Source organism: Astatotilapia calliptera, chromosome 2 (genome assembly GCF_964374335.1).
Source record: "Astatotilapia calliptera chromosome 2, fAstCal68.1, whole genome shotgun sequence".
In the NCBI taxonomy this organism is placed as follows: Eukaryota; Metazoa; Chordata; class Actinopteri; order Cichliformes; family Cichlidae; genus Astatotilapia; species Astatotilapia calliptera.
Window position 1 is genome coordinate 35,389,864 of NC_137423.1, and position 19,959 is coordinate 35,409,822.

The 19,959-nt window shown below is 41.8% G+C and overlaps 1 protein-coding gene, 1 long non-coding RNA gene and 1 other non-coding gene across 7 annotated transcripts in view; 1 reads left to right on the top strand and 2 right to left on the bottom strand.

Annotated features, from left to right (window-relative positions):
- Nucleotides 1-12: 12 nt before the first annotated feature.
- The window catches only part of bcorl1 (BCL6 corepressor-like 1), a 34,746-nt gene continuing 14,799 nt past the window's right edge, over nucleotides 13-19,959 (top strand). For 2 of the 5 annotated variants that reach the window (XR_003269994.2, XM_080308338.1), the window contains exons 1-2: nucleotides 15,326-15,557; nucleotides 19,860-19,945. Coding sequence is in view for 4 of the 5 variants with exons in the window: in XM_080308338.1 (XP_080164464.1) it covers nucleotides 19,940-19,945 (6 nt within the window). In the remaining variant the exon portion in view is untranslated. Of the gene's footprint in view, nucleotides 152-11,084; nucleotides 11,914-12,011; nucleotides 13,419-15,325; nucleotides 15,558-19,859; nucleotides 19,946-19,959 lie in introns of those variants that run through there. The other 3 variants (XM_026145432.2, XM_026145416.2, XM_026145424.2) reach the window with 3 other exon arrangements.
- On the bottom strand, nucleotides 2,811-4,441 carry LOC145420535 (uncharacterized). Its single transcript, XR_013901861.1, has 2 exons — nucleotides 3,829-4,441; nucleotides 2,811-3,455 (listed from the first exon to the last, which is right to left on the bottom strand). It is a non-coding gene; the product is annotated as an uncharacterized LOC145420535 (long non-coding RNA).
- trnav-uac (transfer RNA valine (anticodon UAC)) lies at nucleotides 3,874-3,946 on the bottom strand. Its single transcript has one exon. It is a non-coding gene; the product is annotated as a tRNA-Val (tRNA).

The window sequence follows — 19,959 nt, forward strand, 5'->3', positions numbered from 1 at the left end:
AAAAAAAAGAAAGAAAGAAAGGGGGGCAGGGCGGTGGGTGGGGGAAAGGCCAAATTAAAATCCCAGCAGCGCAACCATTCCTAACGTATTGAAAAAGGTTTTTATTTATAAGTATTAGCACTTGTTTGTAGGCAAAGAAGAAGGAGGTTTGGTGAGTGATTCTTAAAAACTGCTTACTTTATAACGGTTGAGGGTTATTATAGGACTGTTGATAGTAAACTGGCAACACCTGGCTAACTGAATAGCGAGGCTTTATTGTCAGCGATTATTAATTATTATTTGTTCAACTATTTTATTTTGTTTTATTTCCATTTTATTTTATGTAGTAAAACTGTCGTAACGTATAATTTCTGGTGCACCTGGATAATCACACACCTGTTGCCATTATTAATTGTTATTATTAATTAATGGGTTACAGTAAGAGAATGCAAAAGCAGCCTTAGATACTTTAAACTGTTGAATATTATTTTTATCCTGTTATTTCATTAATTAAAAAGTATAATTAAAATAGTAATAAGTGCAACAACCCAGAGAAAAACAAAACTCCCAGCGTGGGAGACAAGCCATTGTTGTTGGGGGGAGGGGTAAACTACCCAAACCTACCTGCCTCTGTGTGAAAAAGGTACTGCACTTCCTGTGAAATCATGAATGAACTGTAAATAGCCACAATTTTTTTTTAAACCTGAGTTCAATTACACTAGTTCACACACAGTCCTTATTACTCCCAGACCTGTTGAATGAAGAAGTCACTTATATAGAAGCTGTCTGATAAAGCGAAAGAAGCTAAAGGATCTCAAAAAGCAACACATCATGCCACAATCTAAAGAAACTCAAGAACTGAAGGGAAACAAAGTCATTGGCATCTATTACAAAGATGTTGCAAACTAGTTTCTAGGGATTCAGGATCCAGCAAACTACAGTGACAGCCATTACCCACAAATGGAGACAACTTGGAACAGTGGTGAACCTTAACCAGAGCAACCTACCAAATTTACTCCAAGAGCACATTGTTGACTCATCCCAGAGATCACAAAAGAACCCAGAAAAACATGTAAAGAATTGCAGGCATCACTTGCCTCAGTTAAGGTCGGTGTTCATGATTCAACAATAGGAAAGACCATTAATGACCAAAAAGAACACAAAGGCTGCCAAAAGACAACAAAAGTTGAACTTTTTTGGTGCTGTTAAAGTGATGGTCTGGAGCCACTTTGCTGCTTCAGGATGCTGTAATTGATGGAGCCATGAATTCATCTCTGTAACAGAAAATCCTGAAGGAAAATGTCCTGCAGTCGGTTTGTGCCCTGAACCTCAAGCACACCTCCACCTCTGAGTGGCTCAAAAAAAAAGAAGCTAAATTAAGATTTTGAAGTCACCTTATCAAGGTCTGGCTATCCAATCACATTGAGATGCTTTGACATGACTGTGAACAGCCCAGTAATGCTCAAAACTCCAGTGTCACTGAATTAAAACAATTCTGCAAATAAGATAGGGCCAAAATTCCTCCACAGCGATGTAAAAGACTCATCGCCAGTTATTGCAAATGCTTGATTGCAGTTGTTGCTGTCAAGTGGTTTAACAAGCAATTACTTTTCACGTAGGGCCACTTAGGTTTGGATAGCTTTTTTTTAAAATACATGAAATCATCATTAAATGTCTGTATTTACTCAGGTTATCTTTGTCTAATTTTAAAATTTGTTTGATGATTTAAAACCTGTAAGTGTGGGAAATATGGAAAAACTTTCATAGATGCTCTTCTGCATACCTGGATTGTAATGAGTGGTTATTTGAGTTGCTGTTGCCTTCCTATCAGCCTAATGCTGCCGGGTCACTCTCCTGTGACGTCTGGCATCAACATCACTTAGAGAACTGCCACTCACTGGGTATTTCCTCTCTATTGGATCATTCTCTGTAAACTCTGTAGATATATTCTGTGGAAAAATCCCAGTGGATTAGCAGTTTCTGAAGGAAAAGCCTGTCTGGCACCAACAACCAGAGTGTCAGAGTTACAATCAGAGTCACTTAAAGCACTTTACTTCCCCATTCTGATACTTTGTTTGAACTTCAGCAGGTTGTTTTGATTTGCAAAGAGTTGGTGTCATATGATTTGCCAGTTAAATATTTGTGTTAACGAACAGCTGAAACATTGTACCTAATGATGTGAGTGGAAGTCTAATGAAGTCTAGAAGTTTCTTTTCATATGGGCTGTCATTTAATGTCAAACCATGGTCTCACAGTTCTACTTAAATTACTATTTTTGATATTGTTCTTCCGCATCGTCCTACTTCTTCCTCCTTTACGTCACATTGCTTTCACCAGTTATTGGTATCAACCTTCAGCTCTCGCTTGCTTTCTGAGTCCTCTAAACTGTCTTGTTGCAGTTTAATTACCTCAGAAAAATTTTGCGTTGTGTTTGATAAATGACGTCTGTGCTGTATTGATATCTACTTCTGCCTCGTGTTATTAGAAGTTATGCATTGCATGCGAATCACTGTGGAAAAATGTGTTTAGGGAGTGATCGCATGTTTATCATTTTGAAATACAGTTAAATAGGATCTGCAAATTGTGTCTAAGTAGGTGAAACTTGTTTTGCCAAAAGGATGATTGATTCAGTTTAGGACACTGAAAATATGGTCTTGAGAAATGGGAGTTAATGGGAGTTTTTGTAGGTATGTGTTTGCAGAATCACAATACTAATTACTAAATTAATGCTGTTAAAAGATAACAATAAGATAAAATATACTATATTTATCTCAGGTGTGGGAAATTCTTTTGTTACACCACTTCAATAATAAAAACAGCAACAATGATAATAGCATTAAAAATTATAATAATTAAGCATTTCAGAATCAACAAAGCAAAAGTAAAATTCTAAAATTCAGTAAATAAAGTTTTGTTACCACATAGGATTCAAATAAAATGTCTAAATGAGCATACAGAACATTCAGATGATTTTCTGCTTTACACGTGTTGTACTGTAGTTATTGCCTGCGGTATGAAGGGTTTTCCATTTCTGTCCTCGTGGCAGCAGAGCTGAATTGGTCTGGTAGAGAAGGTTCTCCAGTAAGTCTTGTAGAGGGTGGTTAGAATTATCCCAGATAGAAAGCAGTTTGTTAAGTGACCTCCTGTCCACCGCAGTTTTAGAAGTGTCCACCTTCCAGCCAGTGCCTGCTCACCCTCTTCTTGTATACAGCCTCTTCTAGTTCAGCCTGTTGTCGATGTGTTACTTGTAGTCGTCCACCACGCCAACATCTTACCCCAGGATAGACACAGGCCATGTAGTCTTCATCTTCCTTCTGAAGTTGATCCCCAGCTTTCTGCTGTTATTTACATTTAGAAACATGATTCTTGTTAGACCACGGCACAAAACCATCCACTAGTGGTGTGTAGCTTCCTCTTGCCCATCACTTATTCATCCAGACACTGCAGAATCATATTTCTGTTGGGCCTGTTGGGGCCTTAAAAAGAAAATTTACAGGTAGCCTTTCAAACCAGTATTTTTCACCATTAGAGTGTAAATAATCTCACACCAACAAGAAACTTACACACTCAACTCGGTCATATCACGGCCAACAAGTGGACACATTAGGCCAGAATGACAGACGTATAGAAGATCTACCTGTTTTCAAAGAGTAACAGGACAACCTGTTAGTCTTTAGACAGGTTGTCCTGTTACCCTTGCTTCATATATGCTTTTTTGCCATTCAGAGAATATTGCTATGTATTTTTAAGTGGAGTCCAGCCTGAAGTTTGTATATTTGCAAAGTTTTAGAAGTATAGAGTAAGTGTACATTAGTTTCATTTTAATAATTTATCAGCATAGTAACCTACCTACTGCAGAGGCTTCCACTCAGTTTCGAAGCAGAAAATTATTCCTGGTTCCACTGGGGCTCGAACCCAGGACCTTCTGCGTGTAAAGCAGACGTGATAACCGCTACACTATGGAACCAGCTGATTGTCCTTTCCGAAGTGTAGCATAATAAAGAATACGCGATACATCTAACGTGGCTAATAATTGCTTGTTTTTCCAATATGATGTAGGAAAGCCGCTTCGAGAGTCCGCTGGTATTCGCTGCTCTTTCAAGCGGTTCCCTGTGCTTCGCTGCTTTTTAGACAAAGTGACGATGAGTGTCAGTCTCTCCCAGTAAGTCATCTCGCTCGGATACTAACCTAACTACGTCCTAATCTAACCTAGCTGCTGCTGTTTTTAGTTCCAGCGCCAGTGGAGCCCCCCTTTTCTTTTTGCTTGTTTGACCGATCACACGTTATGGTAGCTAGCACCGAGGTGCTACTTGTGAGCTGGAAATAATCGAGCGGGGCGTGTCGCCTCCATTTGTCCGTGTGTCCAGCCTTCCGACTGCATGAACTAACAACATACCAAGTCAGGATTAGCGTTTCTAGCTTAGGAAGCACTCTTGGCTTATCCGGCTAGCATGGCTCAAGTGTGTTTGTTGCTCAAACATGTGATTCCAGTCTTGAAAACCTCTTTTGCCACATAGCTGAACACTGTAACTGTACTTCAGTGTATTGTGAAAAGAGGAAGCAGGCACGATGTTAGATCAAAGACTAACACTGAAAGTTATTATTTACCTTGGCCATGTGTTAAAAACACACATTTAATGCTGTAATATTTACACTACTTAGCAGGTTTAATCATTACACATGGCTGTATGTGACATTTAGACAAGCAGAATAACGAGGCAGAGAGCAGCAACAAGCAGGGTATTTAAACATGTCCAGCAGAAGCAATCTAGCTTTTTTAACGCTGTCCTGCTTATCTGTATCTGTTGTATCTATTGTGCATTATTCATCTCAAGAGCTCCAGAGGTGCCCATCAGAGGGTTCAAATATAAATTCCTAAGCGCTCTCATCCTCTTGCTAAATTGTGATAAGTGTGTTTGCTGCTGATTGGTGAGGCTCCTCAATCAGGCTTCTGTTCAAATGGCCGGTCCCTCCTGTTTTTTTTATGCTCCTGTGGGGTCTGAAATATGTATTCATATTTATGTTCTTTGCAATGACTTGATCTTCAATCATGCACACTATAAGTTATTTGTTCCAGAGGTTTTCCTTTCGCTGGCCTCTTGAAATCGCCTCAGCATCTCATTCTTCCATTTTTAGCTGTTTTGACTCCAGCTTTCTTCGGTGCCAATGAGGGAAGGGGAGTCAGGCTGGCTGAACAACGTGGGGATGACAGCTGCGTCTGTTTATCATGTGGGGTACAATAGCACACCTTGAGAGCCAGCCAGAGCTTGTATTCTCACTGATCCAACACAGCAGGCCAGAATTAATCATATAGATTCATATGTGGGCAGGATCAAAATGCAAGACATGCTAGATCTGTGCCACAGACTTCATTTGACCAAATGGTATCTGTGTATGACGCTAGACAGGCCATACAGTATCACAAAGTAAACTTGGAAGTTAAAAGTTAAATTGCTAAGGAGATATTTTAAATTATTTTGTTAAAAACACTGAAAAGCTTAAATTGCTTACATTTTCTGCTCAGTTCCCTGAATCCCAGTGTATTATCTTTGTCTGATAGAAACTTAAAGTATGACACAAAACTCAAATAAGATAGCAGAATTACCTTTCATAAAAGAACTTTTTAATAAAAATTGTTTTTTTATGTTTAAACTCTCTTGTAAAGTAAATAGAGTTATTCATCTAAACACCTTGTAGCCTAGACTATTTAACAGTTTTTAAATAGTCATTTTCAAACAATTTCAGTCTTATAAATATTAATTTTCTACACAATTTCCTACCTGACCTCTTTACAATGAGCAGGGTTTTTTTTAAAGTATGTATGTAAGATTTAAAAAAAAAATCTTTATCCCCCAAATGAGAAATCACTGTGTTAAAGCAGCTAAAACATGAAAAGCAACTTAGCTCAGTAACATGTGTACAGTATCACAAAAGAAAATAGCTTGAAAAGTTTTAAATAGAAAAAACAATAAGTTAAGAGCTCAATAAATGTAAATATAATATAATAAGTGCCTTAAATCTGATGATTTGGTGAAGACCTTTTGTACGTGTCCTTGTGGCAGCAGAGTGCAACAGAGAAAGTGTTCAGCTGCGTGTCCAACAAGTGCTGCAGAAGGTGGTGAGGATCCATTAACTATCCGTAGCCATTCACTACATCTTCACTCATTTGGATGACCTCCTCATCAGCTGATGGAGGAATCCAGAAAGTGTGTTGACTCTAACTGGGGCAATAGCGATGCTAAAATTCATCAGCGAGTTAAATGGATGCATTAAAACAGCTTTACTCAGTGTTTAGACCCCACAAACATTCTTTCACAGTACCGTGCTTCGGAATGATTTAATTTACTGAATTAATCCAAATTTTTACCTTCACAATATGCATACTTTCTGAGTCAAAGACCCTAGAAGTACACCAGAGGCTCCAAATTCATGACTGTTAAAAAATGCTGTGAGTTGTTATAGCTATTTATCCCACATTATATGATGCACTTTTCAAAGTTTTCTCAAGTGATAGAACATCCAGGGCACCATTGCTGGGCTCTGTTACTCTGGACCATGAACATTCAATTGATGCAGTTTTGTTATTGAAGCTATAATGTATCTAGTGGAATCGATGCTCATAGTTATTCATAGGACGAAATTGTCGTCAAACAGATTTGGTTTCAGTTTTTAACAGACGTCAAATGTGTTAGTCATCCCTGAAAATTTTATGTGGATATGTCCTCTACTTAAGCAGTTACAGATGTTTAAAATGCTGGGCAAAAGGGTCAGCTAAGCCATTTCCTATGTACTCTGTATATAGGAATTGGCTTATCTCACCTATGTACAATTTTGAAATTAAGTCTTATATTAATTTCCATTTATAGATCAGATTGAATTATCTTAGAGCTATGTTCATTTTAAAGGACATTTTGTGTTTCTGGTGTCAAACAGAGATACTGAAAGCATTGTTTTCTTTGTAGCACATTTGTAAAGATTATTTAAAATTGCTTCTTTTTTGGCTTGAATTTTAACTTCACCAGCTGTCAATCACCTTAATAGTGCGTGGAATGAAACAGGATCAAGGTTTGGGACCAAGTTTTTTGTCAAATGAGGACATATCTGCATGTACTTACATGTCCACTATTGATGCTAGGCAGTTCCAAATGCCATTTCTTGGACTTGTAATAAACTGCAACTTAAAAAAAAAAATTTGGATTATTGCCGAGAGTTGCACCAGCAAAATTTTCTAAAAATAAATAAATTAAGATACACAGAAGTTAAAAGTAAGGTCTGTGTTGTAATTTTAGATTTATATTTACAAGTAATGTGATCACAGTAAGAGAAGGTTTAAATCATCAGTACTCTCTGCCAAGGAAACCCCTGTTAGGGACGCTCCTTTCAGGATACAAATGTTCAAATTCTGGGCAGAGAAGACAAACAGCGGGAGTGAGAGGTAAAGGGGGCTATCTGCATACGTCTGAAACTGACCGATGCCACAAACTATCAGCCCTTTTATAATGCAGTCTTACGATCCCTTCCGAGGCAATTCAACTCCCATTCACACCTTGACCCATGTGACCTTAATGACTCACACAATGGCAGGTTGTGGCACTGTCTCACAGAGAATTCACACCTTGGCTCATGTCACCCTAAAGACTCACTGGATGACTGGGTGGGTCAGTATCACCTCCAAGGTGACAACTTCAGTTAAGGTTAAATACCTGGGAATCATATCACCTTTTAGAACTAAAGAAGCCTTTCAGATCAGAATGTCTTCATGAACGTTATAAAAAGAAGGCCAGTAGCTTTTTTCTCAAGCACTTAGGACAAGGATGACTGGCTGGACCTTATCCTATCTGACTTTGGGCTAGATCAGAGACAGGTAAAAACACTTTCACAGTGAGTGGAAACCAGAATACCCAGGGGAAACCCACATTGCCACAGGAAAAGCATGCAAACTTCACACACAAAGGCCGCAGCCGACCATAAGGTTCAAACCAGGGGCCTTAGTACAAAGCGAGAGAGCAATCTGAGTCCTGAAATAAACAAAAGATTGGAATATGTTTGCCAGTGAGCAGATATGGATCAAAACAGTGCTCGATTTGAAATGCTTTAAAATTGGCTTAGTGTTAATGTTAAATGTAAAAAAATATATATTTTGTTTGTTTACAAGAAATCTCCACAGGGCGTCTTGTTGTGGAATATTGCTCCGTAGTGTCACTTGTGGTCAAATATTCCAAAGCATGCCTTTAACACAGGACTGAAAACAATGCATTTTGGATATATTTGTATTGAAGACAGCATGGCAATGAAACTATTCTCCCCCCCCTTACAGCAACAAGGTCCTAGGCTTGAATCTGGCAGCTATATAGAGCCTTCCTTTCTGGGGAGAGTATCTTCTGTCTGTGTGGGTTCTGTTATGGACTCCGGCTTCCTCACAAAGTCCACATACTTGGTGATTATTGTAGGTCGGAATGTGAGCATGAATGATTATCTGTCTCTATGTTAGCCCTATGATAGACTGGTGATGTGACCTTGGTATACCTCACCTCTCTCCCAGTGACAGCTGGTATAGGCTACAGCTTCCCAGTGACCCTGAATTGGATAAATAGTTAGGAGAATGCATGGATGTGTGGATGAAGCTCTTCCTTTATGATGATGTGTTCTAACAACAGAAAGAGGCCGGCCATAAAAAACTGAAATCACAAATGCACTTGTGATAAACAGAGAGAATGTGGACACATAGAGGTGAAACTGAAACTGATAATTATTTGATGCAGTGCACTTGTGTGATTTATAGCGAAGCGTGTAGTGCTACGCTGCAGACCGGTCTGTTAACAGAGTGACAGCTGTCTTGTATAAAAGGTTTGTGATGCTTTGAGTCAATCATAACTGATTAGAAAAATGTAAGCTTCAAGTGGGTGAAAGAATTTACTCCTAATCTTCTTCTACACAATAATGTGTACCCGCCATCAAGAGTAGACGGCCTGATTTGGTGCAGACCAATGCAGATGTTGTACCATCTTGAAAATCAGTCACTGGAACTAAATTGCTGTTTCAGTTGGACTTTAATCTCTGCAGCGTGTTCCCAGTTTTACAAGCAATGTCATTTGCTGTTAGATGCCTGTGGCCATTTTGATGGTCATCTTCTCGGACTTACGCATGATTCCAGTGACTGTAGACCCGGAGCCCTGGAGAGTGTGACCTGCAGAGCCGTCTATGTCTCAGTCGAAGGTTTGTGCCATATCTATAAGCGACATCTACGGTTTTCTCATTCTGAATCATCTTCCTTTTATGTTCTTGTCTGTCTATTTGTCTTTTCTCCTCATGAAACACCTTAAATTGATCACATGCCACATGAACATCTGGCTGGTTGTCAGAATTGCTCAAGAACATTTCATTTAGCCCTAGTGTTGTGGGTTGCGGATGTTGTGCTAGTGTTTCTTGTTAAGTTTTAGGTCCCCCATCCCAAAATGATGCATATTAATATAAAATGTGTTTTTAAAAAATCAGCTGCAGTGTCCCACTTACTCTGGATAATTCTTAGATGTCACTGTCAGCAGTTTCCATAGACTCTGTCCATCAGTGTGAAGTTGTGTATTTTCAGTGACAACTGCTCACAGCAAGGTCTTTAGATCATCCAGACTGTCCATTATCAGTCAGATATCTCAAAATCTGGGCAGATAAAATCTAAACTGTGAAATCCTAAAGCTTTCATGTGCAGTAAGCATGTATGTCATTTTGTATTTGGGCTTACAATTTAACCGATATGATGGTGTCTAAAAAATAACCAGCTCAGGTTAGCCTGCAGTCAGTCCCCTAAATAGATAATTGTGTGAACATGAATTCAGTGGAAGCAGTGGCCATTACTGGCACAGACAGCTGTCCTACTGTGCAGTGTGTGTAGCAGTTGTCTGATGAGGCTTTTATAGCATCTCTGACAGTTTTGCTCGGTCAGATCCTTTATGAAAGATCTCAGGTACTGCTCCCCAGTTCCTCTCTTCAAGAAAAAGAAGTATGTCTCCTCCCTAAATCTGCAGACAAGCCTCATTTGGCAAATAGACCACGGGCCCTATATCATAAACTTCCACTAACACACATTCAATCCATCCATTTTCGCTTGTGTTTGCTTTTAGCGCTTTACCTACTGGTTAAGTTTTGATCCGTTGAAGGTTTGTATCCTGGAAAATGTGGTACTTTAACAGCAGTGATGATTTGTTCACTGACTTAAGCTACTTTTACAGCCTCTAATAAGTTGCCTGGGTGTCCCGACCTTTCTGGCCCTTTGGGAGGTCCAGGCATAGCAATGCAGCAAAATGCTTTAAATGAATTTAACTAAAATGAATTTGTTAACTGAAATAAAATAGACATTGTGTTATGTGAATCTCACTCACTTGCTTTTTAAACTTTATTTTTCTAACATCTATATTTGTGCTGTTGTAATATTTATTCTGTCTTGTCTGTCATGTTGCCAAGAGAACAAGCTATTTCTGTTTTTAATTAGCCTCTGTGAGCTTCTTTCAAGACTTTTAAAGTGATTCATTAGTAACTCAACAATATATTTATCCACAGGTTTGGTTTGTAAAGCAAAACCTTTGGCCGTCATATCTACAGATGATGTCAGACTCTTTATTAGCCTGTGTGGGTGACATTTAGGACACAGGCCCTCCATCTTGCTTGTGCATATTTTGGTTCTTTTTTTTTTTTGGTTTTGTTACTTCATCTGTTCACAATCCAGAGACAGTGAACTGGCAGAGAGAGGGAGGTGTGGCATGCAACAAATGCCACCCAGCGTGGAGTTAAACAGTTACAGTTAGAATAATATGGTATGCCCTTAACCTTTTTAGTATTATGCTGTATCAGTTTGCAGATTCATCATAACACTCACTGCCCTCAAGTGCTGTTGTTTAGAGACTGCATCTGAACTACGATATTTCATTCACACAGGAAATATATATAGGCTGTCTAACTCGTGTCCAAAGCTTCCTGCCTTAGCAGATTCATATTAACACCCGCTCTAGAAAAGGTATTACTCAATACCTTTATTTTACAGCACCACACAGAATGGTAAAGCTACAGCCCGAGCAATATAGGATGTTTTAAATGATGGACAGACCATGAAACAGTGACACGACATAAACAGTATTCAGTATTTAGCATCTGAAATTGCAGTTGCGGTATATCTGCTGTGAGCTAATATCAGCAAATATAAAGCCCACCAGTAAAGGTAGTTTCTAACCATTTTGTCTCCACTGCTAAACATGTAAAAACTTATTGGGTAAACTGTGCAGCAGTGGCAAAGAAAATGTATTTACACTTCATGTAAGTGGCTACGTTTTAACAAACAATGAATGAACCTTTACAGTGAAAACTGGTCACTTTGATTTTTGGCTTTTTACTTCTTTTTGCACATCTGCAGTGAGCTGGATGGCCTCGTAGGAGACTGCAGCGTGCCGTGATTAATTGGGCTGCACGGGTCTGACGCTAAACCATCATTAGAATGTTAAAGTAATGCGTGGGCAGCTTAATTGGACTTGAAGACACGCTTAATCAAAATTTAGATCACACCTTTTTCTTTTCTTTTTTTAAGTGACCTCTAAGCAGAACATCTAAATCTGCTGTGAGAAGCTGCTTTATAAGGACTGTATGTCTGACTCGCCGAGGATCGTTCATTTAAAGATTCAAGCCCACCGAGCACCCAGCGTGTTTGTTATTCACCTGTAGGGCTTTACCCGGCGCTAGGACCCAGGGTGCGCGATTTTCATCTCCAGCTGCTGCAGACCGAAAACTGGCAATAAGGGAAGATCGCGAGGACAAGCCAAAATTACATACTGTATTCATTCTACTTCAAAATCACATCCCCGGACCCGCAGCGAAGCCACCGTGGAGACAACAATAGCTTGTTGCGCTGTGTGTGAAGGCTTTGTGGCTGTAGACGGCTCGGAGCGCAAGGTAAGACGGTGCAATACCATGCGATTACTAATAACAAAGGCGTTACGGGCGAGCAGGGGGCATTAAAGGGGGCATTGCACAATGCTATTGAGGGCGAGCAAAACTCTGCCAAACTTTGACCTGGATATCTGCATTTTCTAGTTGTCGCTGTCTTGCGGGAGCCGCTACCGGAGCCTGTAGTTGCGGAGATGTTTCGCTGTTATCCCACGGCATTATGTAGGATCGTGTCACATGTAGCCTATGGACAAGCCAACTTGTGTGTCGAGATGACATCTGAGTGTGCAGTCCAAGCGTGCCGGCAGTGGATGCAGTCGGTTACCCAAACGCGGACACGGTAACTGAAGGCAAAGAGATATGTTTTAATTTCAGGCAGATTTAAAAGGCGATGTGGACGGCGCATCGGGCCATCCATTAACCTGGAAAATAAGAACATCACCCTGACTGTTTCTGTGATCGGCTGCCTTCCTCCTTTCGTTCGCTGTGGAATAATTCATTACTTAGACCAAGATGGAAGAATAATGCGCTTGATTTTCACTCAAGCGCGTTATTCTTCCATCCTCCCAGCCTCGACATTCAACACTGACCAGGTGAACCACCAACTCAGACGGGACATCCTCGTCGCTGCTGGAGAGCATGGCGGCCTAAATAGGTAGGGTCGATAATCTCCAATATGACTCACAGATAGATGACTGTGAATGCCCACTTTGAAGACGGTGTATTCTTTCATAAAAAGAGATCGGGCCTTCGATATAAACAACGTGCCTTCATCTATATCGCAGTTGTCATAGTGCATGTGCGGACTGCTACATCCCTGCTCGACTGATTTACAAATGCACGTATAACAAGTTTTTTTTTTTTTTTTTGAAGCCCTCAGATGTCCGATGTGCAGCCCGTGAACCAAACTCGTCTATAATTGGTGAAGCGCCGAGCGGCCGGCCACTACCGGGATAGCTCTTGCGCGGTCGTTGAGGTCTCCGGGTTACCCCGACTCAGACACAATGCGATGTGTCAGCAGGCGACTTTGTGATACTCGTGCTTTATGCTCGGTCCTCTTCGGCGTTCTTCCTCCGTTTTTCCTTCTTTCTTTTTTACTGATCGGCGTTTTTTTTGTTTCCCAATTTCACGTTTGGCCATCTGTCAACGATTTGGCTGCCTGCACGCAGCCATTACTGAGCGAATGGCGAAGGGCATGTTAGAGGCTCTCACACACCGATCCACTCCGCGATAGGAGAGCAGCAGCGAAGTAGTTTCTGCTCGCGGTGCTCTCGGCGGATGGACGCGATCGTTTGTCCTGCACCGCCGTGCTGGTCAGGATCCGACACAGATCGTGCATGGTAGTAAACAAACTCTTTTTCAGTGGCGCGACGATGTCAGGGTCCCCCCGTGTGTATGCATGCACGGTTATTTCCTCACCATCGCAAGTATTGAGAAAAGTAGGAAATTTGTTGGCCTAAAGGAGCGGATACCCTTGTAAACAGCAGGCCTGCGCTGCTTTCAGGATTCAGGTAAGACAAGTGGCCTAATTACAGCAGGGTAACCTGTACCGCTTAACTACTGAGCCAAAATGTGATTATGGAGTGAGAGGGCTAAATATCCTGTGGTTGTTTATCTTTTGAGGGGAGAGAATCGGGCAGGACCAAGTGTAAACCTCCTGCTCCACAGGCTGGGTTGAAACTTTAAGGTTTTTTTTGTTTGTTTGTTTGTTTGCCTTTGTTTGAATGGAAGCTGCAGATGTGTTGTCATTCAGTTCATAACTGCACACATGAGCTGGTGGTCGACAGATATCCAGCTCCCTGCAGTCAGAGAAGGAGGAGGCTGCTCATGTTTCAGTGTGAACTTGTTCCAATTCACAACAGGCTACAAATGGTTGTAAACGAATGGGGATTTTGTTCTATTACAAATGAGGCACACAACCTTCTAGAGAAGGTTGTAGATGATATTACCTTTGCAATAACGTGTCTTGTTTTGTATCCTGACCCTCTTCGGTTGTGTTAAACACAGTGTGGCTTCTATATTAAGCATGTTTGGATTGTTGTCAGTAGGTTGTAGGCTCTTGTCCTTGTGCATTGGGTCAGCTGTCTGGATTTTTATACAGAGAAGAAATCTGAGGGCTAACATTAACATTCAAAACCCAAGCCTCATCCATATTGTAGTTATGCCTTGAACTTGTCTTAAAACCACTTCTCTCTATCCAGTTAAAACCTGAGCTGACCTGATAGTAACAGGAAATGTGATTTTGACACACAGCACTGCAAGAGGTGAATGACAGGGAACTGAAGAGGCACCGCTGAGGGAATGGCACTCTGTTTGTTCATATATTCATTATAAATGTTTATTAGCGGCCGTGTTTATAGAATTGCTTCACAGCATGAGGCCTGGACTGGCTCATTCCAAGTGTCACATAAAATATTAATAATAATAAAAATCACATGCTTCAGTTGGGATGTTTTCAGCATAATACATGTGGTGACTGTGCATGGCAAAAAGGAAGTAAATTTGCAAAGAAGAATGAGTTGTGTTCTTGGTGTTTTCTATGAAAGAGAGCAAGCATCTGCGAGCAAATTGTTGATGTGAATAATCCTAACTCAGCACTTTAATAACATCACTTTTGGTTTGTAAAGCAATGTGAAAATAGTTATGCAGATAGTTTAAAATCAGTTCGATTAAACACGATGAAAACACAGGTGTAAAATTTCCAAAAGAGCTTGCAAGAAAAAGTTGGGTTTGAGCTGAGCTGACAGAGGTCAGTGCTGGAAGCTTAATCTCATTCACTGGTAAGGTTGGATGCATGGTATCGTCACAAATAACGAAAAAATGTATGTGAGGATCATAGGTTTCATGCGTATCTATTTCAAAAGAATCCAGTAAAATAAAAAAGGAAAAAAGTAAAGCTTTCCCCTCCACATCTTCACCCAGCTATAGTCCGCCAGTCTGCAGCCTACAGCATGTAACTGGAGAGCCTCCAACACCCCGGAGTCTTTCTTCCTCGCGTTAATTCCCCTGCAACGGACCCAAACCTCTCCCACTCTTTTTTTTTAATTCATATTGTGGCCGTTTAGAAACCATCACCCACAGCTGACTGTTAATTGACCCGCTGACACCCAGGCGCGCACGGACATCCAGCGATACTCGGGGCTAAATTTGTTGTTGTTGTGGGTTTGAATAAAATGTTTTTGTTTTTTAAACGAGGTTTATTACTTCGTTACCCCGATAAGCCTTTTCAGTTTAGCGCACCGTTACACTCTTTTGGTCGCGATCCCCCCCATTCCCCTTGAGCGGCTGGAGCTCGCGTTGCATGCCGGTACCTGCAGTCCTCACCGCTCCCTGCCTCTCCAGCGTTTAATCCTGGGCGTGGATAGCCGAGCACTACATCTCCCATGCTGTCACCGTGCACCCTTCTGCTCCCCCCCACCCCCTCTCTCGCTCTCTCTCACACCAGACTGGAGACTGGAGATACGGAACGGACCGTCTTGGCGACCCCCCCTCTCCTACCCTCCCCTCCTCCCTCCCCCAGCCCCTCGGACTTTTAGGACCGAAAACCGTCGAGATCAGTGAGCAGCCGCGGACTGTAGAGGCGAAAGGCTGGACACGGCCGTATCACAGTCGTGCCTGCACGGTGGTTCACATGCCATCTGGACGAGCAGGTTCGTAACTGTTTGTGTCATTAGAAATCTTTTTATCCCTACAGCTGATTGTCTTGGGGACTATTCAGTATTTTGCGTAGAAAGAGAAAGCCCGAAAGGGGCCGGAGAGGAGAGCAGAGGACAGGCTCGGTGGGTCGGGGGCTCTGATGAATGCCTTTCCACGCCGAAGTGGCTCAGTCGGTCCGCTAAAGGGCCGATAAGAGGGACGGGAGCACTTCGCATTAGGTCGGGGATAAATAACAGTAGCTTGCCTCAACATGCAAACCGCCGGGAGAGCTGCGAGGGCTTCGCGGAGAATCCGCTGCGCAGGGAAGCTGGAAACCTAACGTTGCTGGAGGTGGTGGTGGTAGTGGTGGTCAGCGGAGTTAACTATATTGTTTGCCCCCTTTTCATGGCCACTCCAGCTGCACAATAAGTTGTGCCACCCACCCCTATGGTCGTTCTCCTGCTGGTTACTTTTCTTCCCCCCCACACACACTTATCTGCCAGTAAGTCTGCGCCTCCAGTTTTCTGTGCTATCAGCGGCAGAAACGGATTATTTGTTTGTAAAAACGTCTACCGGCAGGGTTACTTTGTAGGCTGATGAAACGGGCCAGGAGTTTAGTTTGTTTGGCTCTCCCGTTGTTCTCCCCGCGTCTTCGCATTGATGTTCACTTACCTTATCAGGGGGAGATGTGACACATTGTGTGCTCCTACGTCGTAGCCCAGGCAGCCACTAGACAGGAGCGGAATCTCTCGTGTCACTTTGCTATATTTTCCTCAAACATCTGTCTTTCATCTCTGGACCTTTCCATCCCATCCTCTCCGGGTTATTTAGACGAGGTTCAGAGACGCAGACAGCCTGTCTGCTCAGTTTGCGCCCGTGTTTTTGTGCGGATGGACCGATCACCTGAGAGCCAGTTGCCATTCTCTCATTATGGTGACTGCTCGCCATCTCCAGCGAGAGCGAGAGGAGGGAGCGACCCGGAGCTCTCCAGAGTTTTTTCTTGCTGATAATTATAGCAGAGGTAAACGTGTTGTTTTCGGGGTTCCCTAACGCTTCAGTGGGCATGTGTTGTTATTGTGCACTTTTCAGATGTGACATTGGGAACGTGTGTCTTTTGTGCCGTGTACGTGGGCTGGGCAGCGAGCTGACCGGGTGGAAGTAGGCTACATCGGAACAATTTGGCTTCTTCGCGGCTGTTTTTCCTCAAAGGCTTTTTCTTTCTTTCTCTCTTTTCTCCCAGGCTCGACTTTGTGTTGTCCACGGTGTGTGTGTGAGGCTGTCTGTGTGCGTATGCGCGGACTGCTGCATATATTTACTGGCCTACATCAGAGCGGATGAATTCAAATGTTTAGTGGCGGAGTCGACCGCGATCGCAGCACAAAGACAAAGTAGCTGTAAGCAACTGTTGTACGGTAATGTATGCAGACCGTCGCTGCACACAGCGGCATCTGCATCGCTGGATTTCCCTTTTTTCAGTCGTGCTCGCAGATTCCAGCAGAGATTGGCTTGTCAGTCATTATGTGCATCATCTTCGTTATGTTTCACTGATTCAAGGGTGAAGCATTTCCCCCCAAAGCTTTGGCACAGATTTTCTTGTTGCACAGTCCCTTTTGTAGTCGTCTCATTTGCTTGCAGATGCGCTCGTCTGCGCTCACCTCTATCTACAGTAAATACTAGGGTCAGTTCCAGCGTGTGTCCCCAGTGTAAGCTGTGTACTTATATGATATGAAGTTGATTCACGCTTTAATTATAATTCCTAATCGTGTGTATGGCCATCAGTGCTTTTTAACTTGTCTTGTGCGAGTTTTCAATAGAAAAGCAGTGAGTGGGATTGTCTGGTCATTAAATCTGGCTGTTGAGCATTTAAGGCTGCATGCCAGTAACTGGTCCAGTTATGCATAATCATTAACTATATGCGCACATGCAAAAACCTTTGCTCGTTTCTTGTCACTCGTGGGTGTGCATGACTTAATCAACACAAAACACACACACTGATGTCGGCTCTAACAAAAGATCATTTGAGCAGTAACAGCTGATTGCCTCATGGATTACTGAATGAGCCTGCTGGGGACAGGCCCTGGGTCGCCTTAGGAAGAGCCTCTATTTGAAGTGACTGTTAAAAGCATTTCTCACTGGGCTCCTGCAGTAAAAACCAGGGGTATCCCATTCATGTTTTTTTTAATCCCAATCTTGTAATATTGAGATTTCGCTGATTCCAGGTCTAATCTAGCATTGATATTTATTTTTTGCACATTTTCCCCTAATGCGCGTGTATGCCCAGGCTGCATTAAAGTTAGCACATGTTATCCTACATAATTTTCGCTTTTTTTGCTAATTGTCCCTTGATGTTCTCAAGTGTAATAGATATTTTTGCTTATTAATGAAGCTTCTGGCACAGTTTTTGTGCTGATGTTAATGTCAAATAAGGAGGTTTTGAGCTCTGCAGTTACTGAGTGAGTAGAGTGTTGATGACATATTGCATAGTGTAGTTGTACATGGTGGCCGAGTTGCACTTTGCAATAATACCACTTACAGTTGACTGTGAATTGTCTAGGAGGGAAGAAATTTCACATTCGTTGCAGTGATGGCATCCTATTACAGTACCACTCTCAAATTAATTGAACTCTTTAGAACAACCTATTTTTTGACAAATGTTTGTAAAGGCAGTTTGCATGGCGAGGTGCTTGGTTTTGTGGCAATGAGACTGAAAACACCTGAGAGATGTGGCTCGGTATTATTGTTCCTATTGTGTACACCTGCTGAAGGGGAAACCTCCTCTGTGTTCAACCAGGACGATTTTGTAAAGTCACAAGCTTGAGCGAGAACCTCCAGTGAACATGTAGACGTAGAAATTGTTATGCCCATTTTTATTACTGAAGACAGTAATAATTATTTGAACACGATTCAACTTTTTGGCTCAAAAAAACTTTGATGGTTTCTCATAATTTTCTTTTTTGTATGATGTGATATTTTGTATGTTATGGACTCTGTGGCAGGGAGGTTGTCAGAAGGATTAAAACCATCTCCTTTAATTTCCAACATAAAAAGTTTCAGGAGTACATCATATTTAAGGTTAACTTGCAGAAATGAAATGGAACATGAAAGAGGTGATCATTTGTGGTACTCCTCCAAAAGTTGATTCTGTTCATCTGGACGTAGCGTTTTCAGTGGGAGAAACGTTTCGTCACTCATCCAAGTGACTTCTTCAGTCTCAGCTGACTGCAGGTTTCCCCAGCCTTATAAACAGTACATTTGCATAATGACTGAAACCAGCCCACTGAAGGAACAATGGGCTGAGAGGTCAGTTCCTTAATCATAATTATGCAAATTCTCATGACCATTGATCAACAACCACTGACCAAAACCCACTGATCAAAGACCACTGATCAATGGCCATGAGTACCATTCACCGAGAGTTGGGGAATGGCTGCAATCACAGCATTGTAAGATGGCGAAAGATGTACCCTCAGGCCCCCTCCTCGATTCAGAGATGGTCTTTCCCTTTTCACGTAAATGGCCTCCTTGATTCCGCACTCAAACCAGCGTTCCTCCCTGTCCAGGATGTGAACATCCTCATCATTGAAAGAGTGTCCACTGGCCTGTAGGTGTAAATAGACTGCAGAGTCCTGGCCCAGCCATTCCCCAACTCTCTGTGAATGGTACTTATGGTCTTTGATCAGTGGTCTTTGATCAGTGGGTTTTGGTCAGTGGTTGTTGATCAATGGTCGTGAGAATTTGATTTTGACGTCACTTGGATGAGTGACGAAACGTTTCTCCCACAAAACGCTACGTCCAGATGAACAGAATCAACTTTTGGAGATTTACTTTCCTGGATGATCGAGAATGCATCAAGACATCATTTGTGGTAGTTTCTTACGTGTCTCTGCCAAGGGTTCATTGGATCCTAATCCTTCTATGCTTCAATTAATGCATTAGATCTCATTTTACGCAGTGAATGTACAATGTTCTTTTAGTGAAGAGAGTTCACATTTCAAATGGATGAGCACTGGCAGCTTTCCACATCCCCTATGTGCAACAAAATAAAATCAAAGGGAATAACACAACGAATACGTGCCATCAGTTTACCACACTTCTCTCTGCTGCTCTAGATTGTCTCCTTGTTCTTAGGAAATTGTAACACAGCTGAACTCCAAGCATATCTTAAAGAAAGGAAGTTTTCAGTTGCCCAAAGTTAGTTACTTATTTCTTCTTCTCGAAGGTTTAGTCGAACAGATATTTTCTGTAGCTGAAAGGAGAACGGTGCTAAAGTAATCACAGCAAGTGGTTTTATGTTTTTTCTCTTGTGTGTTTTGCAGCATATCACTGTATTTGAAGGAGAACTCTCACCTGACTGACGCAGATACCCCCTAAGGCATGTTGTGCTAAAGAAACACCTATGCAGGTAATTGGCTTTTT